General features: G+C 35.7%; 1 protein-coding gene across 2 annotated transcripts in view; it reads left to right on the forward strand.

Moving 5' to 3' along the window:
• The window catches only part of PSMA3 (proteasome 20S subunit alpha 3), a 22991-nt gene extending 3967 nt beyond the window's left edge, over positions 1–19024 (forward strand). For both annotated transcript variants that reach the window (XM_007105225.3, XM_028495950.2), the window contains 9 exons: positions 5630–5753; positions 8423–8524; positions 8603–8676; positions 10720–10792; positions 12335–12400; positions 15373–15419; positions 17278–17345; positions 18458–18522; positions 18894–19024. In XM_007105225.3, coding sequence (XP_007105287.1) covers positions 5630–5753; positions 8423–8524; positions 8603–8676; positions 10720–10792; positions 12335–12400; positions 15373–15419; positions 17278–17345; positions 18458–18522; positions 18894–18938 — 664 coding nt within the window. In that variant the 3' untranslated portion in view covers positions 18939–19024. The remainder of the gene's footprint in view (positions 1–5629; positions 5754–8422; positions 8525–8602; positions 8677–10719; positions 10793–12334; positions 12401–15372; positions 15420–17277; positions 17346–18457; positions 18523–18893) is intronic.
• Positions 19025–20526: the final 1502 nt, after the last annotated feature.

Genomic DNA, 20526 nt, shown 5'->3' on the forward strand with positions numbered 1-20526 from the left:
GCAGGTTCTTATTAGTCATCCATTTTATACACATCAGTGTATACATGTCAATCCCAATCTCCCAGTTTATCCCACCACCACCACCACCACCCGCCGCTTTCCCCCTTGGTGTCCATACGTTTGTTCTCTACATCTGTGTCTCATATATGATCATTTTTTTAAAAAATCATTTCTAATTGGACATAGTCTGCACAAACTGGTTTCATTTTTAATTTTTTTAAATAGAATTTGTTTATTTATTTATTTATGGCTGCGTTGGGTCTTCGTTGCTGCACACAGGCTTTCTCTAGTTGGGGCGAGTGGGAGCAACTCTTCATTGCGGTGCCTGGGCTTCTTATTGCGGTGGCTTCTCTTGTTGCGGAGCACAGGCTCTAGGCCTGCAGGCTTCAGTAGTTGGGGCACGGGGGCTTCCTTAGCTGTTGCTCATGGGCTCTAGAGCGCAGGCTCAGTAGTTGTGGTGCATGGGCTGAGTTGCTTATTGCTCTGCGGCATGTGGGATCTTCCCGCGCCAGGGCTCGAACCCTTGTTCCCTGCACTGGCAGGCAGATTCTTAACCACTGAGCCACCAGGGAAGCCCCTTCAATTTTTTTTTATTGAGGTGTAGTTAATTTACAATGTTGTGTTAGTTTCAAGTGTACAGCTCAGTGATTCAGTTATATGTATATATATAAATAATAATTGTATTTTTGAATCTAAAGCAGCTTTGGGATGAAATAAAGGACTTAAAAAATTTCGTTCATGACATCTCATTCAGATCTCTCAAAAAATTTTTTTAGGCGTACTGAACAAATGGTGTTGGTGTTTGAGCTTGGTGTTTTCATTATAATGAAAACCTGTGTAGTAGGGAAATGTTTCCAGAATTTTAGAAAAGTCCACGTGTAGATGTAGTTTTTTCACTTTCTACTAGTGTCTTCGATATTTGATTATGGAAGTTTCATGATGGTGGAGACTGTAACTGGTCTTTGCATGTGCTAGCACGTAGCCCTCAGTAGTTACTGAATAAATGTTCATTTTTTGTTCCATTTTCTGGGTGGTAGAAAGAAGGTATGTGGATTTCTAATGGTTTATGAAATAGTATTTTAAAGTTTTTGAGCAAAAATATATTTTAAGTCTTCTTACAGGATTTGTTAATGAAGCTAGTAGATTCTGTGTTTAAATGTATTATTATAGATATTGTTACTTACAAACTGTCAGTATCTGACAATATAATAGAAGTAAGGCTGTTAAGAATTTTAGGCTGCACTGTATTTGTCGTTGTGTACAAGGCCTGAAAGAGTTCAGAAGAGAGTCAAATTCAAGAAAAAAGTTGACAATAAAAAAATTAAAAATTTTTTAAAAATGAAAGTAAATAAGTGTACTGGGAAAACTAGACAGCTACATGTAAAAGAGTGAAATTAAAGCATTTTTTCACACCAGACACAAATTCAAAATGGATTAAAGACCTAAAAAAAAAAAAGAAATAAGTTAACACATTTTTTTTCCTGTTGGTAGAAGAAGATAGGCTCATAGGCCAAGGAGATGGAGAAAGACTTGAGGAAGTCATTGTTTTTCTCTTCCTCCTTTGCATTCTTGCATTTTCATTGGTGTAAAAAACTGGTGGGAGATGTCTTGACTAAGAGAAAAACTGGAGATACCTTTTGAAGTCATCTGTAACCCAGAAAATTGAGACTAGGCTGTGAGGATCTGTGTATCTTAGCAATTTGTTTTCTATAAAGTATTTCTAAATATGGTTTAAAACAGTTACATTTAAGCAAACTTGAAGAAATATAATTTTTTAAAATGGAAACATTAAAAATGAATGTATTTTTTTCTGCAAAAGAAAAATTACTAGAAAGTTCCTCTTTTAAAGGGATCTGTGTAACTTGGTATGATGGAGTACTGGATGAGGATCAGAAGATGTGAATTTTTCTCCTAGCTGCTGCCTAATGGTAGTATTACATAGGTTTCCACTATTCAGTCCTCTGAATGTTACTTTTCTGTCTGTAAAATTGGGATGTGGACATCTAACCTAACTACATCACATAGTCACATACCTTACCATAAGAATGAAATTTGAAAATGTTTGTTTTGTGGGCACAGAAAGTAGAAAATAGAAAAATTACATATGAATTTTCTTACGAGTCTGGCATATAAACTGATAGAAAACATTTAACCAAATAATTTGATATGATTATATTCCTGAATTAAAAAGAGATAAATTCTTTTTTAAAAATTATTTATTTATTTTATTATTATTATTTTTTGGCCGTGCCTGTACAGCATGTCAGATCTTAGTTCTCCAACCAGGGATCAAACCCGTGCCCCCTACAATGGAAGCATGGAGTCTTAACCACTGGACTGCCAGGGAAGTCCTGGAGATAGAAATTCAATCTTGGGAATTTAGAAGGCAAATATTTTTGAGTACCTGTTTCGTTAAGCATAGGAACTACCAAAACAAATAATTGACATATAAGTGAATACTTAAAAACATTTTATTAAAAAATATATATATATCATGATCAAAACTATTTTATAAAAGTATGCTCCTAGAAGGTAATATGCAAAAGGAAAAAAGGGGTAAAATTATAATCTTCCCCTTACGCCTCATTGAGGAGACAAGATATGAAAAAGGAAGATTGTGCAACATAACTGAAAGGCTAGATTGTTTGGAACAAAAATGTACACACAATTTTGGCCTTAGGACCCCTTTATACTTGGGGAAAAAAATCACTGAGGACCTTGAAGAACATTTAATTATGTAGGCTGTAGGTTCTATCAATATTTAACATCATCCCGAAGAGCATTTATTTATGCAGGTTATTGGTTTTCATCAGTATTTACCATATTAGAAATTAAAACTGAAAAATACTTATAAATTCATTTAAGTAACAGTAATAAACACAATTGCATGTTAACAAATAATTAAAATTAACATTTATTAAAATATTTGAGTAACATTAATAACATTTTTAATGCAAATTACTTTTCCAAAACAGAAAAAAATGAAGTGAGAAGAGTGGCATTGTTTTACATTTTTGTAAATCTCAATAACTAATTGAATCTTAATAAAAGAGAGTCTCATATCTCCTTCTGCTTCGATATGTTGTTACTTTTGTTGGAGCTTGTGAAACAAATCAGGCTTCATTTGGATAGTAGTTGGAAAAGTGAGGAGTATCTTAATAGCCTTATGCAAGTTCTTTTTTGATACTATACCAAAACTGGACAAATGTTAGTTTCTTAAAGATTAGTTGCAGTGTGGAGTCTGAAAACATAACAATGAACGTTTTCTACTTTTACATTAAAATCTGTTGGGCTGTCTTACACTTTGCATGTTTTACCCATCAACATTGTGAGTTGGTCATTTGGAAAATAACTGGTTCACTGTGTTGTAACAGAGCTTCCAAATTAGACATATTTCATTATAAACTATCAGAAACATCACACTTTTAATATCACCACCAATCTGTTTATTAAAGTTTTGGGAAGCAGACAGGCTCACAGTGGTGAATATGTTTTCTAAAATTCCAATTTATGCTTGAAAACTCAAATTTTATCACTGGCAAGAAAATTTTGTCATTTGTTTACCTTGAAGCAACAGGTTCACTTTGTTCATTTTAGAAAAAAAGTCTGCCACATACCTAAGTGGAAATAACCATAGTTATTATTCTTTGATGATAAAAACAGATGTTCCATGAAAAAATTCACAACTCAAAAAACAATTTTATCAGTGCTTTTTCCTTTAGGCAACCATTGTATTTTGATGTACAGCAGAAGTACTTTGACTACCTTGCATTTCGTTAGGATAATCAAAAGACTTGTACTCAAGGACTGATACCCAATAAAATTAATTACTGCTTTATCAAGGACATTCTTAACTAAAAATGGCTTTTTTTTAAACTGTGAGAGCGTAGCAATGAAGAATACAATGATTAGTAGTTTACTGCTACCATTTGCTGTTACTGCCTTATTTGTGTTAACGTGCCAGCGGTTTTACCCACCAGTGCTTCTATACCATTGGTGCAAACATCCACACAGTGGAAAAAGGCAAATGATGTCTTTGTATTTTTTTTTTTTTTTTAATTTTTTGGCCGTGGCATGTGGGATCTTATACTTCCCCGATTAGGGATCGAACCTGTGCCCCCTGCAGTGGAAGCGTGGATTCTTAACCACTGGACCGCATGGAAGGTCTTGTCTTTGTATTTTTATGAAATTAATTTTGACCTCACAAACCACACTTTTAGAACTTTTAGTTTAGAAAAAAGAATGTTTTAGATTCTGAAAAGTGAGGAAGATGATGAGTTGGAATAATTGGGAACGGCTACCTGAGGCTATTGAAGAGACTTTGCAAAAGTTTGTGGAAATTTATTTAAATGAGCAGTGGTGAGGAGGAAGTGTATTCTAGTACCTAGGATAACCGCAATAAAGACAGAAAAGCAAAAATGAACATTAAGGTGTTTGAGGGGGTGACAGTGAGGTTGAATTTGGTAGAGCACAAGACCTCTATAACAGGAAACTGAATTCCCTAGATGGGCTTTGCAGATTCTTGGGGAGTGCTGAAAGCTGGGCCAAGGAGTTTAAACTTGAAAAGATACCTGAAGTGTGGGGGAAGGAGTGTCTGAAGTTCTTTACATATTTGTGCATGTGGCTCAGCTCATTTTTCTGGTTGTTTCTCTTTGTTAAAAGAATTAGAAGATTAAAGTAATTCATGTATTTTCATCTTGAAATGGCAATGTATAATTTCTCCACATTTTACTTCAGATTATTTTTTGATCTACTTTGTTTTAAACAGTTGTACAAAATGTTTATTCTTTTACACTTATTGTAAGCAACACATGGTTATTACAGAAAAAGCAAAAGAAAGAAAAAGAATTATAATCTTTCCACTGAGATTAGTCGCTGGTAACTTTTTAGTTTGTATGTAGCCCGTCTTTTGTATGCATATTATGTACCATTTTTTTAAAATAATAAATTTATTTTTTTGTCTGCGTTGGGTTTTCGTTGCTGCACGCAGGCTTTCTCTAGTGTGGTCAGCGGGGGCTACTCTTTGTTGTGGTGCGTGGGCTTCTCATTGCCGTGGCTTCTCTTTGTTGTGGAGCACGGGCTCTAGGCACATGGGCTTCAATAGTTGTGGCACGCGGGCTCAGTAGTTGTGGCTTGCGAGCTCTAGAGCGCAGTCTCAGTAGTTGTGGCGCACGGGCTTAGTTGCTCTGCGGCATGCAGGATCTTCCCCGCCCAGGGCTCCAACCCGTGTCCCCTGCATTGGCAGGTGGATTCTTAGCCACTGGGCCATCAGGGAAGCCCTTACATACCATTTTTAATGCACATGACTTTAGTCGGCATTTGTTATAAAATGGCTAATATATGCTAGACACTGTGCCATTTGGTACCTATTTTGTTGGCATCTTTTTTCACTTATGTATTAATATCTTTCCATGTCATGATACGAGATTTTTTTGGTCACATGATTATTTATATGGATCTAATTCATCACATTTTAGACTGTTTGCCCTTTCTAGTTTTCAAATGTATTTATTTTAAAGACTTGATACGCTTTAAGAAACAAATTTTCCTGTTTTTGTGTTTTTTTTTTTAAACTTGGGTTTTCTTTTATTTTCAGTTTAAAAAATTGATTTTCTTCTACTTGTTTCAGTACAGCTATTGGAATCAGATGTAAAGATGGCGTTGTCTTTGGGGTAGAAAAATTAGTCCTTTCTAAACTTTATGAAGAAGGTTCTAACAAACGACTTTTTAATGTTGATCGGCATGTTGGAATGGTAAGGTTACATTTAAAAATGTTCCTTTTTGCCTTGTCCAGTTTCTTGTGAAGTAACTAATTGGAATATATGAAATTGTGATTGTTAAGAACCCATTTAATACTTTAGCATTGAGGCAGAAACAGCAGAGAGCAGCTGTAGAAGTAATCAGAAAGTTACTGGTTTGTGAACAGCTCACTGTCTAAAAGGAAGGTAGCATTCTTATTGTATACCTGATTGGAGATAGATATGAAAAACAAAGTTGCCTTAAGAAAAGGAGGGGAGGGGGGAGCGGGTGAGAAGTATGGGTAAAAAAGAAATCTTGGCAGCATAGATCAAGGTACATGCTTGAGAAGCAATGAATCTTTGGGTTTTTGTATCCTTTCTGGGGATCACTATTACACTGAAGATGTTATCAGAAAGAGAAGACCTTTATAGTAAGGTGGAGCATCAGGAAAGGATGTCTGATGAAGGGAAAAGTGAACACATGCTTTCTAGTAGCTTCATAAGCATCACTGTATTTATTTCATGCAGCTGGTATCTTGAGTGACTGCTTTGCACAGTTGCAGGCCATGACATAGATACATTACTGGTATATACTGAAGTCACCCTATATAGATGTCCGACTTTCTTCAGTAAGAGCAACAATCCCAAAAAAAGAAAAGAAATGATTTTTAACTTTGCTTACTGAAAAGTCAAGGAAGAAAAGAACACCTGTGTGCTAGGTACTATGCTAGTTCTTTACATAAATTATCTCATTTAATCCTGACAACCCAGTGCAAGTAATATTAATCCCATTTTTACAGATGAGAAAAAGACTCACAGGTGGTAAAGAGATATGCTGGGATTCATACTTGGGTCTGCATGGTCTATGTGTTACTCTAGAGCCCATTCTGCAGGGTGAGATCCTATAGGATCCACTCATTCTGCTGAAATACCAGTAGCTTTGTTATTTCTAAATGAGATGTGTTACAAACACAAAAAGGACTAGCAAAATATAGCCAGTAAACTATAAAGCTACAGATAAATTTTTTTTTTTTTTTGCTTCTTCAGATATTTTTTTCTGAACTTGTTTTCTCTCCTGAACAAATTTATTATTGCCAGTGAAACTGGTATGTTTTCTTGAAACTTGCCAGATTGTAACCTAGCTGGTATGAGGTAGTGAATCCTGCTTTCTTTCACTTAAAAAATCTTTAGATAGGTATATTTTGGAAAAAAATCATATATGCTTATAAGCACTTTAGTGATGGAAAGAATTTTATCATCCTAGAATTTTCACATTTGTCCCATTTGTTATTTAAAGCCAGGAAATTGATGGCATTCCTTATAGCTGGAAATTGGCAAAACATTAGACATTGAACAGGGCTGGAGAAAATGAAGGATTAATGTTCTGTCTCCAAGTGATTTGATAAATTTTTAGACTTCACAGTGGGTTTTATCCAAAGCAGTGGAAGATTGTTTAAATGGTGAAAATTACTACCTGGGTATCCTTGTGGAAGTTATTTTAAACAACAGTTTTCTAACCTGCAAAACTATGGTGGTAATAGTACCTACCTTCACGTATAATTACGTAAAATGCTTATTAGCATGTAATGAATGATCAATAATATGTTAAGGATTTTCATCATTATTACTACTAGGTAGCAGTAGAAAAAAAGGCTATTAAAAATTTTGATAGTACTTATTTTTAAATTCTGCAAATCTTCTGTGCCACTGGTTCCCAGTACCCATTAGTGTTTCAGTAGTTTTTCCTGTTTTCATGGCTTCTCTAGACCAAAAGAAATACCCAGTGGTTCTGTTTATTATATATGTAGGTCTAAACAACTAAGTGGTTGTGTCCTAAAAACTTAGTAGCTGTAAAAACAAAACAAAAACAAACTCACCACATACAGCAAAATAAAAATATTTTTATTTTTAAACAATCACAGTTAACTAATGTGTACTGCACAACTTGTTAAACTTCGGAATTGGATTAGATGCCACCCCCCACCTCCATCCCGTTTCCTGTTCCGCATTGTTTTTTGCACAGTACTTATTTTATATCACGGCAACCCAGCTTTTCAACGAGCGGATGGCAGTAAAAGGAATGCAGAATGATCTAATGTTGAAACCGTTAACTACTTCAACATATGTTTCCCGCAAACTTAAAATGCCCCACAACTCTGAGTTCACTATAGTGCCCTGGGATGTCTCAGCACGTGGTTTGGTAATTGCAGTTCTAAGCCACCAGATTTGTGGTTTGTCATGTTTTGGTTTGGCATTACAATTTATTAGTAAGCTGAAAAAGGAATTTGAGGTTGTGCCTTTTAGATGAAAACTTATAATAACTTTTTGAACACAGAATGGCTTTAAATAAAGGATCAGTTCTAACCAAAACGAATGGTTATATTCTTCTTTGTTGTTGTTTTGTTCTTTATAATGAAGTGGCGAATGGGGAGACATGGAGGTTTTTCTGAATGTGATCAATAGACAAAACAATGTAGTCACACTTGGGAAATTTCCAAATTGTAATCCCGTACTCAAGCATCAAAATGCCAGAATGCCTTGTAAAGAAAGACCTTTAAGCCAAACACATTTATTCTAATGGTGATACTTGTTAAAAATATCAAATAAGCCTGTAATAATTACATACTTTCCTTGATTTGTGATAGGAATGTTATCTACTGAACTGGTACTTTTTTTTCTTTCAGGCAGTAGCAGGTTTGTTGGCAGATGCTCGTTCTTTAGCAGACATTGCGAGAGAAGAGGCTTCCAACTTTAGATCTAACTTTGGATATAACATTCCACTAAAAGTAAGCTGATGACATGTTGAAGAGCCTTTGGAACAGAAAGAGAAGCGTATTAATAAGCTCTTCTGTTTTTCCCCACAGCATCTTGCAGACAGAGTGGCCATGTATGTACATGCCTATACACTCTACAGTGCTGTTAGACCTTTTGGCTGCAGGTATGAAATTTACTGAGATATTCAGTGTTATCTGTACTGTAGGTATTTGTTTTTTCAGAATCTAATTAGCCTTTTATACCCTTAAAAAATGAAGTATCGTCAAGAAGTATTAGGGCAGTGATTAAATAAAATGATGTACATAAAAATAAAAACTTTGAAAAATGAAAGACTATGCAGATTTGGACAGGATAAAACACAGAACTCATAGTAATATTTTAATCTAATTATAATAAATTCTCTGGAGGAAGGTGGTCAAAAGGTATATAAAAACTTTTTTAAAAAATCAATTTATTTTTGGCTGTGTTAGGTCTTCGTTGCTGTGCACGGGCTTTCTCTAGTTGCAGTGAGAGGGGGCTACTCTTTGTTGCAGTGCACGGGCTTCTCATTGCGGTGGCTTGTCTTTGTCGTGGAGCACGGGCTCTAGGCATGTGGGCTTCAGTAGTTGCGGTGCGTGGGCTCAGTAGTTGTGGCTCGCAGGCTCTAGAGCGCAGGCTTAGTAGTTGTGGTACACGGGCTTAGTTGCTGCTCCGTGGCATGTGGGATCTTCCAGGACCAGCGCTCAAACCCATGTCCCCTGCATTGGCAGGCGGATTCCCAACCACTGCCCCACCAGGTAAGTCCCAAAAGGTATATAAACTTTTAAAGTTTAAGATAAGTAAGTACTAGGGATATAATGTACAACATGATGACTATAGTTAACACTGATGCGTGATAAAAAGGAAAATTTTTAATATAGTAGATCCCTTAGAGTTCTCAACAAAAGGAGGAAGTTTTTTTTCTTTTAATTGTATCTATATGAGATGATGCATGTTAACTAAACCTATTGTGCTAATCACTTCACAGTGTATGTAAATCAGACCATCATGCTGTGTACCTTACATTTATATAGCGATGTATGTCAATTATTTCCCAATAAAACTGGGGAAAAAATTCTCTGGAACTAAACCCAAACATTTTCAGGAAATGGCAAACTGATTTTAAATATATTCCATGTTGTTACTATTTAGTAGCCAATTATACTGACACTTCAGTTTTCTCATTAGTTTCCATCTCATATACTTTAAGCAGTAGGTCAGATGTTCTTAAATGGGATGTGGCTGTTACAGTATTCTGCACATGAAATGATAAGGCTGGTTTCTTTTCTATTTGTAATTTCAAAAAATCAGTAATTCATATGATTTATTACTACCCTAATTTTAATTTGTTGAGCATAAAAAAATGCATTGAACGAATTTTCCTGCAATTTTTATTGCAGGAAAATAAATGGAGGAATACCGGGGAATAGCCAGAAAAGAATGAAGGGTGGAACGAGTTTTAGGTAGTTTCAGTGTATTCACATCAGGAATTTTGTCCCCTTGGCTTTTTCATGTTTATTCCTTTAGCTGTTGGGCCCCCTTATTACTTGTCCATCTATCAGTACTCCTTTCTCTCCACTGCTATCCTCTCAGGAAAGTTTCATCAGAAAGTTTAATACTAAACAAAGGCACATGAATTTTGAACAGTTTTCAAGTATATACTAGTTTTTATTCCAAACTGCATTGTCAAAGTGCTTACTATCAGTTATATAGGTATTAGTAAATGTTTGTCTTAGAAAGTACAATTGCATTTTTATCACAGTACTTTTAAAATTTTATTTATTTTTTATAAATTTATTTATTTATTTTTGGCTGCATTGGGTCTTTGTTGCTGCGTGCGGGCTTTCTGTAGTTGCGGCGAGCGGGGGCTGCTCTGCGTTGCGGTGCGCGGGCTTATTGCGGTGGTTTCTCTTGTTGCAGAGCATGGGCTCTAGGCGCGTGGGCTTAAGTAGTTGTGGCTTGCGGGCTCTAGAGAGCAGGCTCAGTAGTTGTGGCGCATGGGCTTAGTTGCTTGGTTGCTCCGCAGTATGTGGGATCTTCCCGGACCAGGGCTCGAACCCAGGTCCCCTGCATTGGCAGGCGGATTCTTAACCACTGTGCCACCCAGAGAAGCCCTATCATTGTACTTTTTAATACTTTTCTGGTATTAAGAACCATGGTTTAAAATTACTAATTTACTTTTATGTAGTTTCATGTTAGGGTCTTACAGTGTGAATGATGGTGCACAACTCTACATGATTGACCCATCGGGTGTTTCATATGTGAGTAGTTTCGAATCATCTGAAATTCTATTTCTAGTTTAATGGTCTCTCATTAGCACTTAAATCATGTATTTGGATTATATGAGGTTTCGTTACTCATTCAAGGAAGGTAACAACATTTTTTCTTGTTTTAACATTAATGACAATAGCCTATGGATATGAGGCAGAGGAAAGATCTGTGGCTTTTTTGGTTTGTTTTCTGGCCGAGCCATGCCACATGTAGGATCTTAGTTCACCCAGCAGGGATCGCCCCTGCATTGGGAGTGTGGAGTCTTAACCACTGGACCATCAGGGAAGTCCTAGATTTATGGCTTTAAATATGCTATTATAGAAACTGCATAGTGAACATAAAATTTTGAATATGTGCTGTTTCCTTTATTACTACAAATATCAGCAGTATCTTAAAAATGAATGTAAAAGTGAATGTAATGCCGTCCCTTTTTTTTTTTTTTTTTTTTTTTTTTTTGCGGGATGCCAGCCTGTCACTGCTGTGGCCTCTCCCGTTGCGGAGCACAGGCTCCTGACGCGCAGGCTCAGCGGCCATGGCTCACGGGCCCAGCCACTCCGCGGCATGTGGGATCCTCCCAGACTGGGGCACGAACCCGTGTCCCCTGCATCGGCAGGCGGACGGGACTCTCAACCACTGCGCCACCAGGGAAGCCCCGTCCCTTTTAAAGTTTAGTTTTTGTTGGTTTTTTTTTGGCTGTGCCACGCGGCTTGTGGGATCTTAGTTTCCCACCCAAGGATCCATGGCAGTGAAAGCCTGTGTCCTAACCACTGCACCACCAGGGAATTCCCCAATTCCCTTTTTAAAAAGGATTTCAAGTGGGATTTCTTGGACCTTTCTCTAATTACCTTTTCTTAAGTGTCTTCTGAGATTTTTATGGTTTTTATTATACTCATTTAAAAAAAATTGAAGGCTCTTTATGTTTTGTCATTATACACTGGTTACACAAGTAAAAAAACCTTTACAGTATAAATTAGGGGATTCCCTGGCTGTCCAGTGGTTAGGATTCTGTGCTTTCACTGCTGAGGCCCCAGGTTCAATCCCTGGTTGGGAAACTAAAATCCCACAAGTCGTGCTGGTGTAGCAAAAAAAAAAAAAGTGTATATACATACACACACACACATAATTCATATGTATATATCAATTTTAAAAAGCCTTATTTAACTTTTAGGAATTATTTCTTTCTCTCAGAAATAACTTCATTTCCATTGTCAGAATGCTAAATTTTTTTCTATTCCTGTCCTCAGAAATGCTTTTAGTTCATGAAGTGTATATATATAATGACATAATTTGTTTTGGATATACTTCTTGAAAATAATACAGATTATTCTAGATTTAAGTTAGATATTTTAATTTTTTTGAGTCCCTTGGTGGTCATTAAAATGTCTTTTGACTATATTTCTCCAGATGTGCTTTTGAATGTCATTTAACAACCTTTCATTAACCTTTAAATAAAAACAGTAGTCATTAATGACTTATGATAGGATATTAATTTAATAATACATGTATTTTTGGTGTATGTTCTTTTTAAATAGGGTTATTGGGGCTGTGCCATTGGCAAAGCCAGACAAGCTGCAAAGACAGAAATCGAAAAGCTTCAGGTAATACATACATATTTACTGCTTGAAATTTTGCTATAGCATTATCCTCATGTGGTGAAGTTTTATCACCACAAACCAAACCTTTTACTCCAAGTGTGGTTTGCCGTTTGAGTAGAGCTTTCTGAAGCTGCTAGCTAGGTGGCTGAGTAGGAAAGCTGGTAGCATATTACCTGTAGAGTTGGGTCATGGATCCCTTTATGATTTTGGTGGTTGCTTAATCCAAAAAAAATACAAAGAAATATTCATATAATGTCACAAAATCCTTGAAGCCCATTCATGGAGCCCTGTGACCCTTACGCTGAGAACTTTGCTCTTTTACTGTATCATTTCTTCCATCTGGAGAACAGCTTTTGTCTGTGGAAGTCTTACACATGAAGAGTCTGTGCTCCTTTGCTTCTCTTTCCTTTTTGTTTCTAGCTAAATAGGGCATGGGAACCCATCATCTATTAGTATGAAAAAGGTTTCTTAAAAATTTGCTGGCTTTCCTTTTAGCCATAAATTGATCAACTTAATATTGAAACAGTACCCACCAACTCTTCATTGCTTATCAGAAACTTCCCTAAAAGACAGGCGTATGATTCATCAACATTTTGGTAAATTACAGTGAGAAAAAATTTTATATACATTTAAATATTAATGCTGTACTGGAGCCTTGCTCAACTAATTAACTTATTCAGCTTATTTAAGGCTAGGTCCTAGAAAACATTGTTTTAGTGCTTGGAATTTAATGCCAAGTTCTAGACCTATAAAAGCCTAATTTATGTTTGGTATTTTAGTATTGATAAAATTGACAAAAGGACCTTATCGAGATCACTTAGTCCAAGTCCAGCCCTGGGTTAAACACACTGGCTAGAGTCATAGAATATTGCTTATGAACAATTCACAGACCTGATAACTCTTAGACCAGTGTTCTTTTCCATCATATACTCCCTGGTTTGTGCTAAGTTCCTGTCTTCTACTCTCTTCTCTTTTGCTTTCATCTCTCCTTAGTATTATGTGGAAATTTGAAAATAGAGTGTTTAGTACAATTATCCTTTTGTCCTCTGTGGTTAAATCCTAGCAAGGAATACTAACAAATCGTACCTAAGAACTGAGAACGATTACTTCTATTGAGGAACATGTACACTTAATGATGAAAACATATGCTCTAAATCAGAGGTTAGCAAACTGGCCCACTGTCTGCATTTTTTTTTTTTAAAGTGACGTATAGTTGATTTACAATGTTGTGCTAATTTCTGCTGTACAGCAAAGTGATTCAGTTATACAAATACATACTTTTTAAAATATTCTTTTCTATTATGGTTTATCATAGGATACTGAATATAGTTCCTTGTGCTGTACAGCAGAACCTTGTTTATCCATTCTGTATATAATAGTTCCATCTGCCAACCCCAAACTCCCACTCCATCCCTCCCCCAGTCCCCTCCCCCTTGGCAACCACAGCTCTGTTCTCTTGTGTCTGAGTCTGTTTTTGTTTCATAGATAAGTTCATTTGTGTCATATTTTAGATTGCACATATAAGTGATGTCATATGGTTATTTGTCTTTCTCTGACTTAACTTCATTTTGTATGAGGATCTCTAGTTGCAATGCTTTTTAAAGTTTTATTGAAACCCAGCCATATTCAGTCTCTGGCTTTTGCCCTAGTACAACAGTGGAGTTTAGTTGGTGACGGGGACCAAAGACCATATCCCAATAAGTCTAATAAAATATTTACTACTTGGCTCTTTACAAAAAGAGTTTGCCAACCCCTGCATTACTCTGGTCTGCTTTTCTGCCTGTGTTCTGTTTACCAAGAATATAATTTTATGAAATAAACTTTACCAACATATGTAAAAATATTTTTGACATTTAAGATGTATCTTTTCAAGTTTGTTTGTCTTTGTATGTTACAATTAATATACTAAATATAGAACTTAACTTGTAAGGGCAAAAGTATGAATATTGGTATTTTCCTTTTCTTCACTCCCAATTTTAACATGAAAAAAATTAATCATCAGAAAAGATACTGTACAACAAAATATCTCCATCTAGATTGAGTGAACAGTTGTTATTTTCCAATATTTTAACTATTTGTATGAGCTGGGGCATCAAGATTTCTAAATATAAAAAAATACCAAAAATAAATAATAAGCCTAGATATACAGTAATTGAATCACCTTAAGTCTGGACTGCTGTATGACTATTCATTATTTTTTGCCATTTTCCATCCTCCTCCACATATCCAGAATATGAACACCAGTTTGCTCTTTTTTTTGTTTTTGTCAATTGTGTTCAGAAACACATATACCTAAAAAAAATTTTGCATTGGTTACTTCCAGTACCTATAGTACAGCAGACTTTTCTGCTGGGCATTTAAGGGCCGTTTTTCTACCCTGATTTCCAAATGTTCACTTTTGCTTTGTGCAGTTCATTTATCTTCCTCAAAATCAAATCAAATCCAACTATGTTCTAAGACTCCACTCAGATCTTGGTTCTTCAAAGCTTTCCCTGACATTTTGCATTTTTGTCTTGAACAGTTTCATGAGGGACAATTTATTTCACTCCTTCATCCCCCTCTAGAATATAGAAGGTATTCGTGGTTTGCATTTTATTATCCTGAATTGGCTATAAAGAAGAAAAGAAAAAACATTTCTTTGCTAATGTTTTAAATGTCAAGGTCTGCCTGTGAATAAATTCATAAAGGAATCTAGATTTTTATAAACTTTAATATTTTTCACAAAATTAATGGTGCCCAAGGGTTGTCCAGAATATGTTTTGGCATAATCATTAAAAAACATTACACTGTGAATAAAAAACTTTGGTTCTGGTCTTTTTGTATTTTAGGTTATTTTCCTTGTTTATATCTGAGAATCTATCTCAAGAGCATGGGGTTACTGATAAAAGTCGTAGAAAGAATCTGAAAAGTTACACAAGTGCAAAGCGTTCTTCTTTGAATCATAACATAATGAATATATATTTTATTTTCTGTAGATGAAAGAAATGACCTGCAGTGATGTTGTTAAAGAAGTTGCAAAAATGTAAGTTGAAATTTTCCTTAGCATTGACAAAAATATTTCACTTAACCTTACCTTATACATTAATCCTAAGAGGCCATTTTGTTTGGAAATAACTTGTTGCATAAGTTTTAGAAGGTGAATCCAACATTTTTAGAAGGCTCATTAAGGAGAATATCCATATTTCAAGTGACAATGAATAGGATGGGGAAAAATAGCTTTTGACAAAATATACTCCTGTTCAGGTAACAGAATTCAAGAATAGGAGGATATAGTGAACCTCTAGGGACTTCATTTGATAGCTCCCGACTTCTTAAATCTCAAAAGTCCCAATAATATTAACCTTAGCTTACAACTTTAACGTCTATAGCTAAAGTTGTAACAAGATGAGAAGAGCAGTGTTTCAAAACATCTAGAAATAGCTGAAGAAAGCCTGAAGTAGTTCATATTACAGTAATAGTAAGCAACAACAAAGCCAGTTAAAAGCTCAGTGACCATGCTTCAAAGTCCATGATTTTTTTTACATCAAAGAATGCAGGCATTTGGTATTTCAAAAAATCTAATAAAATGCTGGTGTTGCAGCCAGCTTTTCAGAGTTAAAAGTAATAAATGTAATATTCCAGAGAATCCACAGAGAATTCTAATTATTCCACATTAGAACTACATGAACATGGTCTAGTCAGCATTTTGTGCACGTGTCTCAGGTTTTACATGTAATAACACATGCAGGGAAAAAAAGTCTTGGAGGGCTCTATTATATAATAATAAATATACTATTTGAATGGTACCCTTAATCTCTATACTGATGGTTGTAGCAAAGTATTAAAATCACAAGTGTTTTATAATTTTGTACTAATCGTCCACCACTCCTGCTACCCTCACTTCCCACCCCCCACCCCCCTTTACCATGAGACCCTCCCCCCCTTTCCAGTTGTGAAGAAGCAGAATCCATTCCATTCTATGACTGTCAGTTAATAACAACCTAGGGGATCCCACTGGCAACTAACATATAATAGAACTAGTTAAAAAGTAAATAATCCTCATTGAATTGCACAGCAGTTTAACATGATAACTCAATTTCCTTCACTGAGAAGTCTTTGGGAAATCAGTTTTTCCCGCACCTTTTATGTTTAGATATAACACTAGACTCTTAATTTGTTCCGTGTAGGAAAGCCATCCCTTTATCATTTAATAAAATGGAGCACTATGCTTCTTTTACTTAGTTCTAGCAGTTTTAAGGTGCTTTCTCAAAGCAAGGCTTTAGGAGTACTCTCCAAATTACTTTTGTTACTTTGTTGTATAAGATGGTGGGAAGTATAAAATAAGAAAGCTTTGCTCTGATACTTTGTTTTTACTTCTACTTTAATATGTTGTGTGACAGTGCCTCCTTGTTGGTGGCAATTTGTCATGTACCGTTTGAAGGCCACGTTAAGGGGCATACCTTAAGGAGTTTAAAAATATTCCAGCCAAGAAGGTGCAGAATGAAGAGACCACTAATTGTAAACTAATGAATTAGTTTGTTTTTAAAAAAAAAAAAATCAGTTAATGAATGGAAAAAATACTGAAAAGGCACACAGGGAATGATGGCCTTTTCCCATTTGAATATACGTTCCTTAGGAGGTATCTTTCAGATATGTCTCTAAAAGAATGTATCAAAATAAACAACTTGGGTTGTAAAGGTGTAAGGTATATTGAATCCTTTGTAGTGAGTGTTTAATTTTTTTATCAGTCCTAGTGTAATTTTCATAATACAGACTGTATATAATGTGTGTATCATTTTATAGATACTTATATTAGGGATGGCTGTTCTCATTTGCTGAGCTGGGTGCATGAACTATGTATGTAGATGACCAAATGAATGTTAATTTTCTTTCTGTTCTAGAATTTACATAGTACATGATGAAGTTAAGGATAAAGCTTTTGAACTAGAGCTCAGCTGGGTTGGTGAAAGTAAGTTATTTTTCTACATTTATTTGCTCTCAGAGTCATCTGTACCAAACCTAATTTACTACTGGGTGCCTTATTTTTTCTTAAAAACAAAAAAAAATTAGTAGTGGTGTATACACATATAAGAGTACACAAATAACAAATGAATTGATAACTGTCACAACATGGATACATTCATGTAAATACTGCTTTGGTCAACAAGTAGACCAGACCCCCAGATCATCCCTTAGGCTTCTCCCCAGAGGTAACCACTATCCTGAATTCTAACACCATAGTTCTTGGCCTGATGTTGAATTTTATATAAATGGAATTAGACATTATGGATTCTTTTGTTCCTCATTTCTTTTCACAAAACTATTATTTGTGTAAGTCAGTTGTGTTGTTACGTACAGTAGTATTTTTGTTCATTTGGCTTGCTGTACAGTGTTCTGTTGTCTGAAAATAACACTTTATTCATCACCTCTTCTATTGTTACACCGTTAGGCACTTTCCAGTGTTTGTTTACTGTAAAATGAACAATGCAGCTGTGGACATCTTGTACATCTATTGTGGTACACATATGTAGTAGCATTTTAGAAATATATGTTAAGAGTGGAATTGCTGGGTCATGTAATAGGCACACATTCAACTGCAATATTGGCCACAATGTGTTCTGACCACTGGGTGCCCTTCTAATACAAACAGCCAGAACAAATTTAGGAGGTACTCTCTTTTTGAAGGAAAAGCTCTGCTTAATAATTAACTAAAGTTATGAGTAGTTTATTTACTTTTTTTGAAACATCCATTGCATATTTAAAAAAAGAATTACTGGGAAATCACTTTTTTTTCTTTCTAGCATGGCAACTTTGTAGGGCTTCAAGGACAGCTTTAAAATCTAACCATGCTGTGAATGAATGCTCAGGACTGACAGCATCAGGATAAATCTTAGCATAATGTATTCTTTATTATAAGAGCTATATTTGGGCAGATTTAATATCTTATGTAGGGAAAACACACAAAGATGAGTTCAAAGAATCTGGTATTATACTTATAGATTGGCTAGATTATATGGTATTTGCAAATCACAATTACAGTCCTCGTTTTTAATTCATTTAAATATATGGCTTAATTTACAGTAACTAACGGAAGACATGAAATTGTTCCAAAAGATATAAGGGAAGAGGCAGAGAAATATGCCAAGGTAAGCCACAGCGTGAAAACAATTCTAGCTGAAGATATGGAGATATGTTGAATTCTATTAAATAACCCTTAAGAGTTGAGCTGAACTAAAGGATGAAACTTTCTAGGTTATCCTCAATGGGGATAAAGTTGCCCTGGTTCCAAAAAAATTTTTTTTGTGCATGTGAAAATGGCAAAGTTTTTTCAGGACATTTAATGCTTTCATGTGTGTATCCTATCAAGAATATAGTCATTGATTGTTACAGCAAGATGTCTTATTCTAAACCAGTGTTCATTTTCACTTAGGAAGAATTTTAATGACAAGTGCTTAATTAGGTTCAGGCTGTTACAGCAATGCTAAAAATTGATTTTAAACACTTTTTTCTTTAACAGGAATCTTTGAAGGAAGAAGACGAATCAGATGATGATAACATGTAACATTTACTTCATTTACTTCTATTTAACTATTTAGCCCTTTGGATTAATACCCACTGACCAACTTTCATTAAATCTTTGCCTTGTAATGACTGAAGTTTGGTTAATATCTGCTTGACAAAATTGGTGGGGGTAGCTGAGCACATATTTATTCAGCATTAGGATGTTGCTTTATGCCTGTTGTAAAATTCCATAGTTAAAATACTGCAGACAGATGCTTTGGAATCAGATTAATTCAAAACTCCATTTCTTCACTCATCTATAACCTGAAGATCATATCCTGCTGGGCTATTGTGTAAAAAGTAGCTACCAACTTCGTAGGCAATTGATGCCACTTCCCAGTTTTGTATTTAAGTGAGATGATTGTTGGTCATCAGCCACTGTTAACCTTTAGAATTTTATTTTTTTTACTTTGAGGAGTGGATTTAAGGATTCACGAAGTCCCTATCCGGTCACTTAAAGAATTTCTTGAATACGTGTGGAAACAGAACTGATACTGAGTGGAAAAATGAGTATTGGAAGAAACAGTCTGAACTCAGGCCAAGAGTGCCAGGTATACACACAACCTTTATTGGCCTCATGCCAGTATCACTCCATTCAACTGTCATGCTTTCCTGAGGTCACTGAGTTTAGCAGCAGGGTGTTGCCGGACTTTGAGCATCTGTATAGTTTAAACAGCAAATCATTATACCAGAATACTTAACTACTATACAAACAACTCAAGACCAGTATCTCATTACCATGGCTGCTTTTATGTAAAATTACCTGCTACATCTTCATATATTTAACTCAGAATGACACCAGTGGCCTTGCGCAGACACCTAAACAACTTAAGCTGGATGGATAATAAGCTGAGTATCCCTAAGCCAGTCTGACTATTCTATACTTCTCCAACTTCCAAAGTATGAATGGCACATGAATCTTCTATTTTCATTGTACTTTGAGTACCTCTGTTCTTAAATTCACATTGGAATAGCTAATAATCCTCTTTAAAAGAACAGACAGGGCTTCCCTGGTGGCGCAGTGGTTGCGCGTCCGCCTGCCGATGCAGGGGAACCGGGTTCGCGCCCCGGTCTGGGAGGATCCCACATGCCGCGGAGCGGCTGGGCCCGTGAGCCATGGCCGCTGGGCCTGCGCGTCCGGAGCCTGTGCTCCGCGATGGGAGAGGCCACAGCAGACGGAGGCCCGCATACCACAACCCACGTACCACAAAAAAAAAAAAAAGAACAGACAATGGTTCTAAAGAAACTTAAATCTGAGCAACTAAGCCACCTCAAAAACATATCAGATAAATCTAAAACTAAGCTTCTCAGCTATTAGAAAAGCAAAGCAATCGATTTTCATACATACTATACAAAGGATTAATAAATAATCTTGGTTCAACTGTAGGGGCACTTCGTAACTGCACCGCTGAAGCAAGATTAGCCTCTGGGGGAAAAAAATGCCTGGCACATTTTACTTTGACAAGATTACAAATTTATTTTCAGCAAAGACTGAATACCTTATTACTGTAAACCTCGATACTGGTACCTAGGAAAGAAAATTACAAACGTTTTAAAGAATAAAGTTTTGGTTTAGAGATTACAAATAA

Source organism: Physeter macrocephalus, chromosome 11, assembly GCF_002837175.3.
Source record: "Physeter macrocephalus isolate SW-GA chromosome 11, ASM283717v5, whole genome shotgun sequence".
NCBI classification, from domain to species: domain Eukaryota; kingdom Metazoa; phylum Chordata; class Mammalia; order Artiodactyla; family Physeteridae; genus Physeter; species Physeter macrocephalus.